Source organism: Zootoca vivipara, chromosome 12 (genome assembly GCF_963506605.1).
Source record: "Zootoca vivipara chromosome 12, rZooViv1.1, whole genome shotgun sequence".
Classification (NCBI taxonomy): Eukaryota; Metazoa; Chordata; class Lepidosauria; order Squamata; family Lacertidae; genus Zootoca; species Zootoca vivipara.
Genome location: NC_083287.1, coordinates 55919347 through 55935524, shown reverse-complemented (window position 1 = coordinate 55935524; position 16178 = coordinate 55919347). Strand labels below are relative to the sequence as shown.

The following is a 16178-nucleotide window of genomic DNA, read 5'->3' as shown; positions in this document are numbered from 1 at the left end:
AAGTCTTGCTTCCCTAGGGAGGGAGTTCCAGAGTCTGCTGGCTCTTAGTGAAGGGAGCATTTGCTGATGCAGGGCTGATGAGCCTTCAGTTTGGTTGTCTCAGTGGGGAATATGTACCGGTAGTATTGAGCTCTTTACCTTGCCACACATTAAGAAGAACCTGGCAACCTCCAGCTTCATCAGATGGATGAAGTGGGCAACACATGCGGGGAAAGTAAACAAAGTTCTGGGGAGCATCTCACTGGATGAAGACTCGAGGGTGGCCGGTCGCATTTGGAGTGCAACTGAAGTGCAGGGCTAAGTGGCTGATATACAGAAATCCCCACACTGGACAGCTTTTGTGGAGTCTGGGGTCTGCTGCTGGGGGCAGACAGCCAACAGATTGAAAGAGGGCAGTTTTCTGGCTGGGTATCATGTATACTGGGCTAACCTAAGAGGTGGAAGAAGGAGGAGTTAATTTACTACAATAACCACAATTTAAGAAGGATGTTGAGCAGCTGGAAGGTGCGCAGAGGAGGGCAACCAAGATGATCAAGGGTCTGAAAAATAAGCCTTACGAGGAAGGCTTGAAGGAGCTGGGTAAGTTTAGTCTGGAAAAGAGGAGACTGAGGAGATATGAGAGCCATCTTCAAATATCTAAAGAGATGTCACATGGGAGATGGAGCAAGCTTGTTTTCTCCTGCTATGGAGGGTAGGACTCGAGGCAATGGCTTCAAGTTACAAGAAAGCAGATTCCAAATAAACATACAAAAAAACTTTCTGACAGTGTTCGACAGTGAAACTCTTGGGAAAGTGGTGGACTCTTCTTCCTTGGAGGTTTTTAAGGAGAGGTTGGCTGGCCATCTGCCATGGATGTGTTAGCTGAGATTCCTGCATTCCAGGAGGTTGGACTAGATGACCCTTGGGTCCCTTCCAATTCTATGAAGCACTATTATTCTAAGTCAGTGTTTCCCAACCTTGTGCGTCCAGATGTTTTCGGACTACAATTCCCATAATTCCTGACCACTGGTCTTGCTAGCTAGGGATGATGGGAGTTGTAGTCCCAAAACATCTGGAGGCACAAGGTTGGGAAACACTGTTCTAAGTGGTAGTCACAGATTGGTCAGTGGTTGGTGAAGTGAGTCTTGAGGCTTTCCTGGCGCTGCATTTCTGTCTTTGCCTACCTGGCGTCCTCCATGTTGGATTTCCAGACCCCATATTCCGCCTTCACAGGGTCACGGCCCGTTCACTGCTCTTCAAGAGGCCACAGCTCTGCTTCTGATGCACAACAGTGTCCCAAGGTCAAATACCCAGTGCTGCATAAACCCTGCCCTTTCAAAAACTGCAAAATTGAAGACTCTCTGGCCCAGGCTTGGCAGACACCCTCCAGCACAACCACGGCCATTTTTCATGTAGGCAGAGCTGCCTTGTCCATGAAAGTCTTCTGACAACTCGAGAAACGTCATGTCTGCTTAGCATCAATTAAGGAAAGGTGGTGAGAATGGGGGGTGGCAGAGACTCTGTATCCTGGGCTTTTTTTGGCCTTGCTTTCAATTTTCAAGTTCTAAAAATATATCTGGAGAAGTGTGAGAAGCCTGGCTCACAGAAGCTGTCCAACCTTTTCTTGAAACTCTCTAGGAGATGAGATATTTTCTATTTTTCAGTAATGCACCGTCATGGTATGCGGTGCTTCATTGGAATGTAACAAGAAATAGACACAGGTCCTTCTCTGGAAAGGCTTAGAATCTTAATCTTAGAATCATAGACTTGGAAGGGGATCTAAGGATCATCTGGAAAGCCTTCTCTGGAAAGGCTTAGAATCTTAATATTAGAATCATAGACTTGGAAGGGGATCTAAGGATCATCTAGTCCTTAGCCCTGCAATGCAAGAATATGCAGCTGTCTCATACAGGGATTGAACCTGCAGCCTTGCCGTTATCGGCACCATGCTGCAACCAACTGAGCTATCCAGAAAGTAGATGACAAAAGGAGGAGAGAGGTGGAGAGGCAAGAGTAAGATGGGAGCAATATGGGCAAATTTCATCCCAGTCTATTTAGGCTTGGTTTCAGTAGGGCAGCCTTCTCCAACCTGGTGCTCTCCAGACATTTTGGACTATAATTCTATCAGTTCTGTGGCGTAGTGATAGCCCAAATCGTCTGGAGGGAGCCAGGTTGGAGAAGACTGCAGTTGGTGGGTAGGGATTTCAGGAGGCCAGACACTGTGTAGCTGTGCCTCAGTACAAGACTTGGGGCAGCAAGGGAGACAGGATGGTCATAGGAGGAAGCAGAAGAACTTCTGGTCATGATAAGAAGGGCCTGTTGGATCTGGCCAATGGCTAGTCTAGTCCAGCATACTGTTCTTGCCTTGGCTAACCAATGGGAAGGCCACAGGCAGGACCGGTATGCAACAGCAGCCTCCCCACTTCCTGATCTGGCATTCAGAGGCATGCTGCCTCCACCAGTGGAGTTGTAACATAGCCATTGTGACTGGCAGCCTTTGATGTAGTGGAGAGGCTGGGATATTGATAAAAGTGGAAAGATGCATCAACTGCTCCGAATTGGTCAAGGTTTAAAGAGTCTACCTCACCAATAGACTTGACCTACTTGTTCTTCTCCTGTCTTTGTCGACTGGTAGAGCATTGAAATATTCTCTCAGAATCGGAGCATCATATCCGTGGAGCTTGGGTGACTGAGAACATTTGACATTTCGTACAGCATTTGTGATGCTGCTGTCAAACCATTTGTTGTTGCTGTTTAGCCGTATCCGACTCTTCGTGACCCCATGGACCAGAGCACGCCAGGCACTCCTGTCTTCCACTGCCTCCCACAGTTTGGTCAAACTCATGTTTGTAGCTTCAAGAACACTGTCCAAACATCTCGTCCTCTGTCGTCCCCTTCTCCTTGTGCCCTCCACCTTTCCCAACATCAGGGTCTTTTCCAGGGAGTCTTCTCATGAGGTGGCCAAAGTATTGGAGCCTCAGCTTCAGGATCTGTCCTTCCAGTAAGCACTCGGGGCTGATTTCCTTCAGAATGGATAGGTTTGATCTTCTTGCAGTCCGTGGGACTCTCAAGAGTCTCCTCCAGCACCATAATTCAAAAGCATCCATTCTTTGGTGATCAGCCTTCTTCACGGTCCAGCTCTCACTTCCATACATCACTACTGGGAAAACCATAGCTTTAACTATACGGACCTTTGTCGGCAAGGTGTCAAACCATATTCTGATACAAATATCGAACAAAGGAGAGCATAGCTTGGCTAATTTTGGTGAATTTATGACAATGCAGCTACTGTCTAGCTGAAAGAGGAAGGGAGGTGTTGCATTCAGAGCTGTAGGATTTTCTGTAGTTGCACAAAAACAGTGAACAGTTTTTTTTATCATAGCAGCTGCTGGAATGATGAGTATTTAAGACATATTCATCTGGATGCTAGTGAAAGCAATATATTTATTGAATATAGTGAACATACATTTTTCTCAATACCTGTTGAGCATAATGAGCACACTGACTAGTTATGCCATTTTAGAATTCTTTTGGAACCTTTTTTAAAAAAAATAAAAAAATACTCTTCTGTACTTTTGGATGTTGATGTTTACTCTTAAAAAAGTGTTCCTCAGCTTTACCTTCATGTTATTATTTTGAATATAGAAAAAGAGGGCATCTCCCAGTTTCGAGAGTGTGAACCAACCTTTTGAAATCAGTCCTTCATGTAATGTAAACTTTATTGAACGAGGACTGATGGATCTTCACAGTTTTCTTCTGCTGAAGATTAATATTCTCCTCTTGTGCCATCTTCTCCCTCCCATGCCCCACCTCCCAAGTCTTGAATTAGCAGCTGGAAAAACAGCTAGTTGGTCATTGGGGGTGACACACACACACACACACACACACACACACTTAAATGGAGGTTTCCTGGCTTTAAGTTGCTAAGTCTCGGAGCTGCAAGTCCCCAAGACTCTTCTCTCCTTATGCAAATAACCGCCGAGCTTTGATGTCTTTCATTTCATTTTATTTGGATGCCCTCTGGAATTAATGGCCTTGCCTGAGCAGTGCATGACGGATTGGGGAGATCTGTTTCTCGCCGCCGCCGCTGCTCGTGCAGCATGTGAATTTGCAGCTCTTTGCCGGTGGGACTTGGGAAGACGAAACTAGGTCAGCGGCACTTGTGCGTGTGCGGATATAGGCAGAGAAACGGGCTATAATCTCAGCATTAAACAAACCCGACTGTAAGGGCTGCGGGGGGTTTGCTATTTTAAGCGCTCTCGTCTCCGTGATTGCCAGCGCTCAGCACAGAGCAAACAGATAGTTGCAGGAGCCTTTGTGCTGGAACCGAGAGGACGCTTTTTCCGTCGATTGCTTTTGAATGGCACACATTTAGCAAGCACAATTCTGTGCTTCTGTGGGCAGAAGGTGGGCAGGGTCATGGGTTTGAGCCCCATGTTGGGCGAAAGATTCCTGCATTGTAGGGGGTTGGACTAGATGGCTCTCGAGGTTCCTTCCAACTCTATAATTCTATGATTCTATAATAAGGTGTCCTGCAGAGAGGCGGAAGGGGCAGGGGAAACATGTTAAGGCGAAATGTGACTGGGACTCGATTGCTCCTCTTCTCTCCAGGATGTTAGGCAGGCAATAGCAGATCACCTATAATGTTTAATCTCAGGCTATTCCTTCTTTTCCTTTGAAGCCACAGCTTCATTAGACTGCATAGGGCAGATTTCCAGTGGGGTACAAGAGATCCTGCCTTCCTCTTCCCTGCTCTTGTTCTCACCCATTGGACCTCTGCGGTCTCCGTCCCAGTAACTGCCAGCAGCTCACACAGCCAGGCCTGGCCATGAGCCACATCTGTGGTCTTTGCCCCAGCCAAACCAAACTTCCTCCCCTGAGAGAAGCTGGGCGGTTGGTCAGCATCCTGTGGCTGGCTTTCTCTCTTCGGCCTGTAAGAGCTGTGTGTGCTCCACAGTTTCACAGCTGGCTAATGGCTTAGGGGCAAAGCAGCAACTGCATTTTTAGCCTGTATTTGTTGTATGGCATGTTGCTTGGCTTGGTTGCATTCTGCCTCTGTTTGTTGAATTTATTCCCTGATTGTATTTTATTGATTTACTTCTGCGTCGTGCATTTCCTCCGAGGACTCTTGCATCCAAGAGGCGTCCGGCTTTGTCCTGGGAGGGAGATTAGACAGAGCAGGTAACTGGCCTGGTGTTACTCAGTGACCTCTAGGTCTGAGCAGTGATTTGAATCCAGGTCTCCGTGATCATAAGAACGTATGGAGAACCCTCCTGGATCAGGCCAATGACACATCTAGTCCAGCATCCTGTTCTCACCTTGGACAACCAGATGCCTATTATGGGAAACCCGCAAGCAGGATTTGAACACAAGGGTCCTCTCCCCTCCTGTGGTTTCCGGCAACTGGTATTTAGAAGCATTGCTGCCTCTGACTGTGGAGGCAGTGCACAGCCATCATGGCTAGTAGCTATCAATAGCCCTCCATGGTGAAGAATGTTGCAGTGCCTTACTCACATTCATAAAAACCTGACCTCGCATTGTTAAAAGTCCTTTTTTAATGTCCCCCCCCCCATAACAGTTAGCTAACCTGGGGGGAGGTGGTTGTACTTACTACAAATATACCTGGTTATGATTACTATTTTTGCTTTAATGAATTCAATGGTTTAAAAGTCCTTGACCAAATCTTCTCCTTCACCTTCTGTTTGGCTGTTTAAATGGCCTTAGCTGCAGAAGAAGGTGCTCTCCATCTTCCTTGCCTGCGTGCAGTCATGCAGATGGGATTGACCTGGTGCAGAGAAGCAGCTTGGAAGCCTCTGAAGCTCAGAAAGAGCTTTCTAGCCTTTTGCTTTTAGGTCTTGATGTCTCTGAGGAATGAAGCCTTTAAGTCAGCTTCTCTTCCAATCTGGTGCCTCTGTTTTGGACTACAACTCCCATCAGCCCCAGCGGGCGGGTGGAACTCATACTCACAAAGTCATAAATGTTGTTGTTGTTTAGTCGTTTAGTCGTGTCCGACTCTTCGTGACCCCATGGACCAGAGCACGCCAGGCACTCCTGTCTTGCGCTGCCTCCCGCAGTTTGGTCAAACTCATGTTCGTAGCTTCGAGAACCCTGTCCAACCATCTCATCCTCTGTCGTCCCCTTCTCCTTGTGCCCTCCATCTTTCCCAACATCAGGGTCTTTTCCAGGGAGTCTTCTCTTCTCATGAGGTAGCCAAAGTATTGGAGCCTCGGCTTCAGGATCTGTCCTTCCAGTGAGCACTCGGGGCTGATTTCCTTCAGAATGGATAGGTTTGATCTTCTTGCAGTCCATGGGACTCTCAAGAGTCTCCTCCAGCACCAAAATTCAAAAGCATCCATTCTTCGGCAATCAGCCTTCTTTATGGTCCAGCTCTCACTTCCATACATCACTACTGGGAAAACCCATAATACAAGAAGCTTTTGAGCTATTAGTTCTGCTCTACAGGGATAGACTTAACAATTTTCCCAAGGACAGAAGCTGCTTGAACAGGAACTGCCAGCAACCAACACATCTAAAACATGTTGATAAGAATCAATTTAAGCTCAAACATTTACCCGGTACCTGGGAATTGTGCACTCAGCTCCTGCTTGTGAGCTTTCCCTCAGGGACCAGAATGTTGAATTAGATGGGCTGCTGGCCTGATCCTGCTGTGCTCTTCTTCTGTTGTCATGTGCTCTTTCTCTCCCCCTGCCCAACACCAATCTTATAAAACTATCTCCTGATTGTTAGCATGCAGAATTTGGTACATGCTGGTAAGCAAGAGAACCAGGGTGAGAAGACCGTTCCCTGTAGTAGGCACAAAGAAGTGGGACCTGCAGCAAATTTATTAAATGCATTTCATGTCTCGTGAGCATACCGTTATTTAGCAATTCTGGGTTTCCAACCTGTTTTAGGGTCCCTCGTTTTTCTTATTTAATATCAGCAAACTTTGGGTTTCCCCCAATTCTGCTGATGCTTCCCTCTTGTGTATAGATGGTGGTTGGCAGGATAGTACCAACAAGTAACTGGAAGCGGTGATTGAAGAGAAGTGCAAGCTAAGGAGGGCACCAGCAGATTCTCTAGCGTCAGCCCCACTGAAAAGGGTGCTCTGTTGCTTAGGCACAAGGCTGCAGGTTCCTTGGATCTTGCAGCAGCTCCTGCTTTCTGTCCAAATGAGTCATTTTGGGGCCGCAGGCAAGTTTATGAAGCCTGCTGTTGTGAATCTCCCTTAGGCATAGCATCACGAAGCTTGCTCAAAAGGAAGAGAAGTGTAAAAGTGATGCAGAGAGGAGCACTTGCACCAACTAAATGTGACACAGCACAGTTGGATCAGCTAAAATTGCAGCATGAGATCAGGTAGCACTTAGTTGGCCTTGGGTTTGCTTAGCAATATCAGTCTGCAGAAACGAGTTGGCATCGTCGCTGCTGTCTGTCTCTTCCTCCCCTGGTGCTTTTGCTTTTGCTAAAAAAGGGTTATAAATCCACCTTTGAATCCAGAGGCCTGCAGAGCATTGGAGAGAAGCTGTTTTATATTTAGCAGCTCATAACAAGAGTTCCTGTGGTACTTCTCTCCCTGCCATTTCCCCCCTGTTCCCAGAATGCCTTGTGTTTCCAGGGACATTTCCCCTCCCACTGTTTAAAGACAAAGGCTTCAGTAGCTTTGGCTCCTAGGGATGCTTCTTCACCCTGGAGGAAAGCCCATCTTCCAACATCTCAGAGAAATTCTTTCCTTTGTATGACATGATCCAAGTTGCAGCAAGTGAGGGCTCCGTTTGGCCTGTGCGCCAAGCTCTTTGGGTCTTCGTGCCCTTGATGATTCCTTGCTTGTTTCACGAGAACACTGCTCTGAGATTCTGCTTTGGGAGGGTCATAGCTCAGTGGTGGCATATTTGTTCGCATGCAGAAGGTAGGGCTGGAGATAGCTTCCTCTTTGAAGCTCTGGAGAGCTGCTAGTGTGGACATTACTTAGCTAGGTGAACCATTGGTCTGACTTGGCATTCCTTCTTTCCACCTTGCTAGCTTCAGAGGAGTTTCTCACCCACTATGGATTAGATTTTTAACAGCATGCACGACACATGGATTACTGATTCCCACACTGCCCTTCCTGTGCAACCTGATCTTCCCGGTGCAGCGCATGGGGCAGCCTTAAATCTTTGGGCTGTGCGCTCCTTGCCATAGTCAACCACGTCACCCTCCCCCCTAGCTGTGCAATAGGCAGGAGGCCTTGGAAGGAAGCCACTCTGCCCTTTGCCAAGTTTGGGGCCTGTGCATGGCAAGTGCTAGAAGGGCTTTGGGGCGCTTAAGGGATTTAAAAAATTAATCAGCTGTATAATCATGGATATGTTAAACAAATAGACACATTGCAAAACACCGAATGAAAGAGCCTTTCTGGGAGGGTGAGAATGCTTACGCACCGGTATTAAGAACTTGCAATTCGGTAAACAGGGTACCACTACGCGAGAAGAAAATGATGGCAACAACATCTTTCATGTAGCATCATCACTGAGGGAGCTAAAATTTTGAGAGAAGGGGGCAGAGATAAATTAGTAAGACCCACCAGTATTGTGGACAATCTAGAACTGGAAAAAGCTAAGTGCTTGATCTAAGAGGATGCTTATCTGCGCCAGTTCCTGTGGTTCTTAACTGTAGCATGGTAACCATAAATGATCCTTGGGGTGCAGACTGGAAGAGAGAGTCACCACTTTCTTTAAAAATAATAAGGTTTGGTGTACAAGGGGTGGGGTGGAAATCTTGTAAGAAAATATGCACAAATGCTTTATCATTCTGTGAAAATGTATTCCCCAATTTAAATCATGTTAAATGTGCTTTATTTTCCCTTCCTGATCAAATATTTTCATTCGGATACATTTGTCCTTTGGAAGAAGTGTGTGGTCGCTAAGAGACTTCTACTTTGAGTATGGAAGGATAAATAAATATCTATTGTGCAGTGGTCTGCAGATCACAATTCCCTTGCTATATTTGAACATACTTTGCATGGACACCAACATTGGTTGGATGTTTATCATTTTGTGAATGCAAGCTGATTATTTTTTAAATCTCCTTTTCGTTAACTTCCTTTCTTCTTTAACAAAGCTGCAATAAAAGTCAGTTTTGAAAAAGAAGTGTGAGATGCAGATGCAATAAGCAGTCTGCCTTATTTTCTGAGAATAGCTATCTGAAAAGGTTTTGCTGCTTTCGAGGCACATGTTAGCACCCAGCGATGTGACCCTGAAACACAGGATGTTGGTGTTGGCTCTCTCTGCAGAGCACTGCACGGGTAGCAACCCCCTGTGTCGCTCCAACGGGGATCCAGTGGAAACAATGCAGCTCATTTGGGTATAAAGGGATGGCTGACGGCTTCTGACTTCCTGCTTCTCATGAAGTCAAGCAGCTGCAGCCCTCCCAGAAGTTTAAGAAACAAACAAACCCAATGCAAACGGTTGCCAATGGTGGAGCATTTTACATACCAGCTTTTTACTCGAACACAATCCTCTTTGTTCGCTTCTCTTGGACTTATTTACATGAGTAAGCCTTGTGGCTCATTCTGTCATTGGTCGTAGCTATCACTGAAGTGCACAGGGAGAGTGTCTGTGGCCAGAGGTTACCTGCTACCGTGCATTGAGGCGCTTGCGATAACATGGCCTTTGGCACGAAACCCTCTTGTCTGGTGACGGGGAGGAGAGTAAAAGGGAAATGAGGGTTAAGTTGCAAATGATGCATCGACTTGGGGTGATGGAGGACAGCTGAGAAAGCTGCTGGTTCTGTGTGACAGCACAATATTAAGACCAGCTAGTATTGCAAATTGTTCACCAAGGTAGGACTGAGGGGCTGTGCGCAGGTCAGTAGGCAGGTGGGGGAAAGGTGTTTATCTGTGTAGAGATTTGTACACACAGAAGCAACTGACAGTGAACATGTCTGTGTTTATGGCAGTGATTATATAAACAATTATTTAAACATGTTTGCTAGTCTAGGCTGCATCAACAGAAGTATAGCGTCAGGATCGAGGGAAGTCGTGGTACTGCTCGATTCTGCCTTGATCAGATCCCACCTGGAGTCCTCAGTCCAGTTGTGGGCACCCCAGTTTAAGAAGCAAATTGACAAGCTGTAACATATGCAGAGGAGGGTGACCAGGATCATCAAGGGCTGGCAACCAAGCCTTGTGGGGAATGGCTGAGGGAGTTGGAGATGTTTAGCCTGGAAAAGAGGAGACAGGGAGGAGGTATTAGAGCCATTTTCAGATATCTGAAGGGCTGTCATGTGGAAGATGGAACAGGCTTGTTCTCTCCTGCTCCTAAGGCTAGGGCTGAACCAATGGATTCAAATGACAAGAAAGGAGATTTCAACTCAACATTAGGAAGAAGTTGCTGATACTATGCACCGTTTGAAAGGGGAGCAGACTCCCTCAAAAGGTGGTGGGCTCTCCTTCCTTGGAAAATTTTAAGCAGAGGTTCGATGGCTATCTGGGATTCTTCAGCTGTAATTCCTACATTGCAGGGGGTTGGACTGGATGACCCTTGGAGTCCCTTCCAAGTCTACAATTGTGTGATTCTATACCGATGAGGAATGAGCAGGTGGGCAGGAGAAGGAAATCACTACTGTAATACTTCTGGGAACTTGTAAAAGAAACTTTGGAATGCTAAGGCACTACTTGGCTTGACTTGGAAAAGGTTCGCCCATAGGTCGTTGTACGGCGGAGGATTGACTGGAGACATGGATTTGCTTGAGAGAAGGGGGATGACCACTGCTTGCTTCTCTCCATTGTGAAAATTGTCCTTAGTTTAGTGGGCTGTAGGTTGTAGGTCCAACGGAAGTTCTTCTCTAGCACAACCAAGGGCTCGGCTTGACTTGCTGGTTATCATCGATGCTTTCCTTTTTCTCTTCCCAGTGTCCCCAGGAAAGATCATGGATGAAAAGATGTCCTACAAGGAGTTTCTGGACCGCAATGACTCGTGGACAATGGATGACAGGGCCCATTGCTTTGAGCCACAGCCAGCATTTAAGCCCATGGATGTGACAGGTAAGAAGTAGCCGCAGCTGCAGCTTCGCTGAGAACAGAAGCACGAAAGCCTGTGTTTTTATTGAAATCCGCCTGAAATTTCAAACCTGAACACCATTCCAGGAACAATGCCTGCTTCTGCTTCATTGCCTAAACGAGGGGCTAGCCAATGTGGTGACCTATAGATGTCATTGGACTACAGCTCCCATCATCCCTCTTCTTTGGCCATGCTGACTGGGGCTGATGGGAAGTGGATTCCAATGACATTTGGAGGCACCGCATGGACTATCCTTGGCCTAAAGCATCTTTCTGCTGGTGGGGTTGTCAGGGGTGGCTTGCATGTGCTCAGAACATTCCATAGGTTGACTATCTGCTGTATGAGAGAAACGGAAAAACACTTCAACCATGATTCCACAGAGGCTCACACACAGACAGCCAATATTTTTTTGGTCCTGAGTGCCTTAACTGAGATTCCTACATTGCAGGCGGTTGGACTAGATGACTGTTGAGGGTCCCTTCCAGCTCTACAATTCTATGATTCTATGCTATGATTCTGTAACTTTTTCAGTGCATACTCCAACGTGACTCAAAGATCTGTTTCTTTGGGTGTGGTCACAACCAGTTTAGACCCCGTGAACATACCTGTGGAGCTAGGTACATGAGACGAGCCTGCCAGAACAGGTCAGTGGCCCATCTAGTGCAGCATCCTGTTCTCACAGTGGCCAAACAGCTGCATATGGGAAGCCAGTAAGCAGGAGTCAAGCACCAGAGCACTCTCTCCCCTTGTGGTGTCCAAAAACTGATATTCAGAGGAATGATGGCTCTCACAGTGGAGGTAGAACACAGCTGCCATCATTGGTCCTCCTTGAATTTGCCTAATCTTCTTTAAAGGCAAACAGGTTGGTGGCCATCACTGCCTCCTATGGGAGGGAGTTCCACTGTTTAACCATGTGCCGTGCTTTATATTACTGTCCTGAGCATTCACTTCCAACATCTTCTCCTGACTGCCCCTTGCCCAAAGAACCCTTACAATATTCTGAAAGTAGATTCATGTTGTTTCCTCTGTCTGTAAGCCTCTTATTCTTGTTGCTTGTATCCAACCAAGTTCTAAAAGCTGGCATGCAGAAAAGCTCACCCGAGTAACGTTCCGATCCCATCTGCTGTCCTGGCTCTTTAAATGTTTTCAGCTGCCAGTACCCCAGGCTGCAGGGACAGGGAACAGACCATCCCTCCCATTCCCCAATGCCGAGACCTTCTCCGTGGTGGGAATGTGTGTGTAAGGATCCTAAAATGGAAACCCCATTCCCACGTCCTAGCTTTGGACAAGCAGAGATGGGAAAGTGGGCATGCTGCAGGGTCATATCTGCAAAATGGGTCAGCGGAGAGGCATCCTTTGCTCAGGTGTCCATCACCCTCAGGCAGCGACATGGGGCTCCCTTCTCATACCTCTGCTCAGTAAGTTTAATTCCATTAATAAGTCACCTGGAGCTGCGTAGCTGTCATGGATAGTAAAGCTTCCTTGTCTGCTGTGGGAGCGTTTGCATGATTTAGCTCTGTGTGCGGCGCTTAATGCCACAGTGATAATTTGTGTGTTCTGGAGCATGAAACAATTGGTCTGGTTGTTCTCTGCCGCTCCCCACCAACCTGATATTCCAGGCTGACGGGGCTCCCTCTGTGCTGAAGCACTTTGCATCTTCTTTGTGCGGCTGCCTGCATGAGCAGGTGCTCTCTGGACTCCTCAAATCCTTCAAAATTCAATTTCACACAGGGGTTGGCTTGGAATGGCTCTTGGGTGCTGGCCTACAAGGCTGGGGCAGAGAGATTAGTGTGGAGGGCATACAAATTGCATCAGTTAAACTGATATATCTCCTATCTGTGCTGTTTTTAAAGCTGCCTCAAATAGGCCATCAATCCTGAAAAATGGGGAAATGAGGGGGGGCCCTTTGGAAAACCCTATAATATATTGCAATGAGGGCTCAGTAGCCATTATTCTGACATGTGAAAATAGGCTTTTGGGTAGAAGTTGGTAGCTGATGTGCAAGAATATGCTCTACTGAAGCCTACACAGTCTGACTTTTGGGTGTGATTCAGTATCACTGGCTGTAGGAGCTGAGAGATTTTATATTTACACACAGAATGATATTTCAGGCTTCTCATGGCCACTGTGAGAGCTGGATCCTAGATTAGATGGGTCTTTGGCTTGACCAGCAGGGATCTACACACCCACCCACCCCTGCATCAAACAGCATACCACACAAACCTATTATGGATCCCCCTTTAGGATTTGGATAATCACTAAAAGAATATGTATGTTACTGTGATTGATAAAGCAGAGGGCTTTTCTCTCTCTCATGTGACACAACATTTAGGCTTCTGCCTTCATCAGCTGCTCTGGTAGAAATGAAACGACGCTGTCTTATTTATATTCATCTTCCTTTCTTTTTACCTTGGAAACAGCATCACTTCTTCTTTATCAAAGCAGCTGATGAAAGCAGAAACCTACACGTTTTGCCACATTAAAAAACAACAACACCCTTTTGTTAATCACAGTAACATATACATATGGGGAAACGTATAAACCCACTCAAATAGAAAAACCTAACAACCTCTAAGTGAGTAGGCTTGCTGAAATTTCATAATTTTTTAGCAAGTGTGGAATTTGGACTTGCTGGTTTCTGAGGACACCGTAGGGACTGTTGTCACAGGGGATGTTTTTGGAATAATACTTGAGCTCCTTCCATCCTCCAACGTGTTTACATGTTGAAGGTGCTTATTAAGAGTTTCAGGAACATGGAACACCTAGCAGGATGAGTGAGGCTCTTGGCGTGCTTTCAGTTCATTTGCCAACGCAGCACCCATGGGTGCACATGTACTCAAAGGGTCCTCACTCCTAGCTGAAATCAGGCTTGAAAGAACAATACTGTTGTAGATGATAAATAGAGTGGGCATTTTGTGTTCATGTCTGTGGGGTGTGTGTTTGGTGCCTGGGACAGTTTCTCTGTTTTGCAAATGGAAGGGACCCTGAGGATCATCCACTCCAATCCCCTGCAATGCAGAAATATGCAGCTGTCCCGTACGGGGATTGAACCGGCAACCTTGGCATTATCAGCACCATGCTCTAACCAACTGAGCTATCCATGCACTAAAACCAATTGATTAAAGAGCTGGCACTGAAGGAGAGAGGAATGGACGAATTAGCATCGATGCAGCTTCTTTTTGCACACGCAAGTCATGGCTGCCCCAGGGACAAGGAAGGATAAGACTGGATCATGCTTGAAACCTCTCGTCCAACATCCCCACCTGCCTTAGTTCTGCAGTATCTCAGTGTTGGTCTGGGAAAACCTACATCTTTGTTTCCAGTGAAACGTGGAAGGCTCTCTTTGCCCTGCCTCTCTTAGAAGCTTCCGCTTCCTGTAATGCCGCCCAGCTGCCAGGTAGAGGCTCGTTTTGGAAAAGCCGCTTTGCCTGCAAAGAGGTCACCGAGGCTCCTCTCTTGCTTGGCTGCCTCTGTCCAGTCAAGGGTGTAATAGGATTCCTGGCACAAGCTAACAAGATGGATTGTAGGTGGTCGCTGGGTTTGAATACTGTGTGGAAGTGGCAGGCCATTGGGATCACCCGACACACATGCAAACCTGTCCCTTCTGCACCTAGGCTTTGGGCTTGTTGTGTCTGAGCAGGTACCCATCGACTGAAAGTCCATTTTCACTTCCAGTAAGATGCCTCAACAATTTGAGCAGGTACACCTGAGGCATTTTTTAAATAAAACAAAATATTATACACCTTGCAAGCCCAGTTATTATGTCTTTAACTGCACAGAGATGCATTTTATTTCTTTTCTCATGTCAAGAGGCCCTGGTTAGGGTTCAAAATGTGCAGTAAAACCATGATTTAGGTTGGCTGCCTCCCAGTCCTGCCCTGAAGTGGGTGTCTGGGGTGGGTATTGATGAGTCTTGCTTATCATCATACAAGTAGAGGCAGGGAAACGGGTTTGACTGTGGTTTGCCCTGTGCCATGTGATAATTGTGGTCCAGCAACATTTTGAGTGCCTCACGTCCCTGACGCAAAGTTTAGTGACAGTAGCATCTTAAAGCTATACCTGGAACAAAGTTAGCTCGGTTGAAGATCCCACAGCAGTGAGCCTAGAATTCGACATCTGCTGGACTTTACAGAGCACACTTCTTGTTCCCTTGATAGATGTGGAATCATAGAATCACAAAGTTGGAGGGGACCACGAGGGTCATCTAGTCCAACCCTGTGCAATGCAGGAATCTTTTGCCCAATGTGGGGCTCGAACCCATGACCCTGAGATTAAGAGCCTCATGCTCTGTCAACTGAGCTACTTGTCTGGCTTTGGCTCATCATTAAAAAGTGCCGTGCTTCCTGCCTAGCACAGAACTGAAGCTCAAGCTCAGTCTCCTTTTTGACTGCTGAGTGGCCAAAATTTCCCTATAGCAAGCCCTTAGACACATTTTTCCAAGGGTTGGGTTTTTTTATGGTGGTGGGGGAGAGAGGGATATTCATCTTCCTAAGCCCTCCATCCCCTTGGACCCTGTTCTCAGTAGGTAGCCTGTAAGCCAGATGAGGCTCAGCTAGTCTCAGCTCCTTTGCACCCCATTGCCATGGCCCCCTGCACCCCTCTCTCGCCGATTGACATGTCTGTTGCACAGCAGGCAGGGCTGGCACTGCAGGTGGCAGAAGCAAGGGGCATGGGGGGTGTCCTGGGCTGCTGAGTCAAGGTGGAAGCTGTCCTGAACTGGGCCACGGCTCGAGACCCTGGAGAAAGACACCAACTATCTGCTGATTGTCCCATAGAGCCTTTTAAGATGCACCGCGAAGACGTCCTGTCCGACCTTCTGCTGCTTCCCCAGGAAATGACGAATGTGCCACCTTTCGGGGAGTATTTGGGAGCTTCGCAAGAAGTCCATGGTACAATTCTCTCCGCCGTGCTTGCCGGTTGCGTAACTCTCCCCGCTTCAAGTGCCACTAAGGAATTCTTCTGCATGGCTGACATCTTTCCTCCTCCTCCTCCTCCTCCTCCTCCAGTGTGCTTTGAAACTCGTGTTAATTATGGAGAGCACTGAGGGACATAATCTGTTTTCTCAGTAGACTTCTAATCTGCCAGTGGGTCTTGAAAAATCTGCATGCCGTCGGTCGTGAGGCTGGGCTCCTTCATGCCTCCCTTAGATCTTTTTTTGAAATTATAGAC

The 16178-nt window shown here is 47.0% G+C and overlaps 1 protein-coding gene across 14 annotated transcripts in view; it reads left to right on the top strand.

The window, feature by feature from the left end:
• The window catches only part of LOC118091751 (serine/arginine repetitive matrix protein 2), a 198911-nt gene that overhangs the window by 100950 nt on the left and 81783 nt on the right, over window positions 1-16178 (top strand). For 11 of the 14 annotated variants that reach the window (XM_060281023.1, XM_060281017.1, XM_060281024.1 and 8 more), the window contains 2 exons: window positions 10862-10993; window positions 15785-15898. In XM_060281023.1, coding sequence (XP_060137006.1) covers window positions 10862-10993; window positions 15785-15898 — 246 coding nt within the window. The remainder of the gene's footprint in view (window positions 1-10861; window positions 10994-15784; window positions 15899-16178) is intronic. The other 3 variants (XM_060281014.1, XM_060281021.1, XM_060281018.1) reach the window with 2 other exon arrangements.